Raw genomic sequence first — 3,232 nt, 5'->3', positions numbered from 1 at the left:
TGTGAGAACAGCAATGACAGCAGCAATGGTTGTCCCCTCCATCATGTTTAAAGTTTATGACCCGCCCCAGCTCCTCTTGTATCTCTTGTATCTTGTATCAACTTTAGAGGCCATTCATGTCCAATTTCTGATTAGGAAACTCATATTAACATAATTCCAATGGCACGTGAAGGTAGCATAAATACTAACGCAAATGAGGGACTAATGACTTGATAAATGGAACACAGGTGAACTGAATGACATAATCAGGGCAACTAATGAAAACTAGATCAAAGGAACAACACTAACACAGTAAACCACAAACATAAAACATTGTGTTTTTCTGGTGATTTATACGCACTTGATAATCAAGTAAAGCATAAAAGCAGGGCTTTGTCTGGAATAACACAAAATCTTCATCAAGGTTCTGAAGGCAAAGATCTGAAAACCAAGGTGAGTTTTTGGTGTAAAGACCTGCTGAATAACTTTGTATTTAAAATACATTGAGAACAATGTGTGCAGTGTGAGTGCAAACTATTCACTTTTGCTGCTTATTAATTTAAGTTCATGGCAATGCTGAGAAGTCCGTTGCTGCTTTTCATTGTGTTCTCCATTGGAGATGCAGGGGGTAAACAACATTTATTTGTATAAAAAAATCATTCAATGTTAACTTGTTCTGCCAAACCTTTGGTGTTTTGTAGCTTCATGGAGTGGGATTAGTGAGACATGTGCAGTATTTTATTGACTTGTATTTGTATAAGTAATGTGAATATTAAAAGACTAACATATGTAGGCCTACTGGATATGGTTGATTATAGATACATGCCAGTATGGATGGACAAATTTTGGAAGCCGATGCAACAAGTTCATCTTCTTCCAGGAAACCTGGATCACAGTGGAGGTAAAGTGTTGGTTACAACAAGGCAAATTTATTTTAAGTATTATTATTATTGTTGTTGTTGTTGTTGTTTGTGTGTGTTTTTCTTTTTCTTTTTTTGGGAAATTGTACTGAGCAACTAATCAATCTGAGCAGATTTTGTTTGAAAATGATGTGGGGTGGGTTTTTTTTTTTTTTTTTTTAGAGAAACCGTATTGCTTTACATGCGAATCTCGCATCTGTGCACAGTGAACAGGAAAATGATTTTCTGCTGGGTCTGTTGCCTTCTTCTACTACACAATGTTGGCTTGGTAATCAAGATGCTGTAGAAGTAAGTTCAGTTGTGTGGCCTAAAGAGTTTGTTTGTCGAGATGGAAGTGTTTCTAATGAAGATGATTTAACTTCAAAGCCAAACTAAGTGACGTTCTTTATGGTGTCCGAGTACAGAAGGGCACTCTTTTAATCCCTGTCTTTGCACTTTAGGAAGGACAGTGGTTGTGGAGTGATGGAACCCCATATGACTACAGCAACTGGTGCTCTGGTGAACCTAACAATCTAAATGTTGAGAACTGTGGAGAGCTCAACTGGGCTGTAAGAAAGCAGTCGTGTGTGTTTGGGGGGGTTGGGTTAAACTTCTAAATATTTACCTTCCTAACATTTCACAACACCGTAACTGGAAACTGGCTCATTTTCTCATACTACTGTAATGATCGGAACAACTGTTTCATTTTTCCACTCTACAGCTGACCATTGCTGGAATGATGAGAGCTGTTCAAACTCAATGGGCTATGTTTGTGCTAAAGACCTGTGAGATCATACGCAGTCAATCTGCCCTACAGTTAGTTTGTGCTACATTTAAAGTTTCTGAACTGCTCTTTATGAAATGTTTCTCAGCCTTGATCTTTTCATGTTGCGGCGTTTAATAAATCATAGTTTGTAGAATGGCATTAAGAGATGTTTGTCTTTGTTATGTAGAGGCAAAAAGAAAACCAGTATTTTGCAGCTAATGCAATTCTCAGACATGGACAAAAAGTTTGGTTGATATCAAAACATATTAATGACATTTTTATAACTTGATAATGCACCCTAAAGAATCTGACGAATTGAATTTAAACCTTACTGCATTAAATATTTGAACAAGACCATTAAAATTACTGTGGTTTCTTTTGTAATGAACTCCTGATCATCAGCCTTTATCTGCAATGAGAACTGCTTAGAAGCAATTTAAATGTATTTCAACTTAAACTTTTTCAGAATTTGAGTTTTTTTTTTTTTTTTTTTTCCTCTGGTATGTTGACACATACAATGAATTTGTTTGGATTATGGAAGCCTCTACAAGCAGAATGACATTGACAAGACACAGATAATAAAGGGTAAATATGGAATAGCAATATACAAAAAGGAAAAAGATACTCAACATACAATATATGGTATTTGTATGTACAGGTGTTCTGTATGAATATAAGGAAATGCAAATATGTGTGTGTTAAATAAATGCATGAATAGAGTTGTTACATGTTTGTCAAGTGTTCATGAGGGAAGAAACCTTCCTGTGTCTGGCCGTTCTGGTGCTCAGAGCTCTGTAGAAACCGTTCAAAGAGTTGTTCTGGGTGTGAGGGTTCCAGAATGAATTTGCCAGCCCTTTTGCTCACGCTGGATGATTGCAGTTCTTAGAGAGTGGAGGGGGGGTTATACCAGTGATTCACTCAGCAGTCCGGACTATCCACTGTAGTCTTCTGAGGTCAGTTTTGGTGTGTGTGTGAGTAATGAACTGTTTTTCACCACAATTTGATGAAAGCCTTGGTTTTCCATCACTAGAGAAAACACACACAGCATTGTTCAATTTTTTGTTCAATTTTTGTTCAAATTTCATTCAGCACAGATTTTGTGTACACATTTGCACCATTACCTGATTTGCATAATTCCCTTAGTGAATTGGGCACAAAAACAACACAGACCGTGTGTGCAAACAAACGGCGCTATCACTGGCCGCAATTCATTCATAGAGCATTCCCCTTGAGTCTGAACTATGTTATTTCACAATTAGCAAATGAAGTAGTGGGGATTTACAGCAGGGATGAATTGGACTCGTTCTGATATAGTGGCTAAAACCAGAGAGTACTTTGAGAGTAGATTGACTGCCGATGTAAAATTCATGCATTTAATATGCATAGCTTCTAGGTTTTTTTTTTTTTGTGGCAACCACAACACTGCATTACTCAGTCACAAAATCACACACACAGAACCTCTGTGTTAAAATTTTAACTTTTCAGGAAGTCGATTACTGTAATGGCAAATACAAATTACTAGTCAAACTGGGAGATATTTTCCATGACTCTTCTGCTTTCTCTTTCATTTTTCCTCTTCTTCTCAAGG

At 36.9% G+C, this 3,232-nt stretch overlaps 1 protein-coding gene across 1 annotated transcript; it reads left to right on the top strand.

The window, feature by feature from the left end:
- Positions 1 to 276: 276 nt before the first annotated feature.
- Positions 277 to 1,798, top strand: LOC132110151 (ladderlectin-like). The gene is made up of 6 exons (XM_059516747.1): positions 277 to 432; positions 544 to 607; positions 798 to 880; positions 1,062 to 1,187; positions 1,340 to 1,463; positions 1,600 to 1,798. Exons 2-6 carry the CDS (start codon positions 547 to 549, stop codon positions 1,665 to 1,667), a joined length of 462 nt encoding a protein of 153 aa, XP_059372730.1. The 5' UTR covers positions 277 to 432; positions 544 to 546; the 3' UTR covers positions 1,668 to 1,798.
- The last annotated feature ends 1,434 nt before the right edge of the window (positions 1,799 to 3,232 follow it).

The sequence above is a fragment of the Carassius carassius genome, chromosome 29 (genome assembly GCF_963082965.1).
Source record: "Carassius carassius chromosome 29, fCarCar2.1, whole genome shotgun sequence".
Classification (NCBI taxonomy): domain Eukaryota; kingdom Metazoa; phylum Chordata; class Actinopteri; order Cypriniformes; family Cyprinidae; genus Carassius; species Carassius carassius.
Note: the sequence above shows the minus strand (reverse complement) of the source record. Positions and strands in the feature narration are given on the sequence as shown.

Coding starts and splice junctions, on each gene's coding strand:
- LOC132110151 (XM_059516747.1), top strand. CDS start 547: ATGGCAATGCTGAGAAGTCCGTTGCTGCTTTTCATTGTGTTCTCCATT. Junction 881..1,061: donor AAACCTGGATCACAGTGGAG/GTAAAGTGTTGG, acceptor TTTTTTTTTTAG/AGAAACCGTATTGCTTTACA. Junction 1,464..1,599: donor GGCTGTAAGAAAGCAGTCGT/GTGTGTTTGGGG, acceptor TCCACTCTACAG/CTGACCATTGCTGGAATGAT.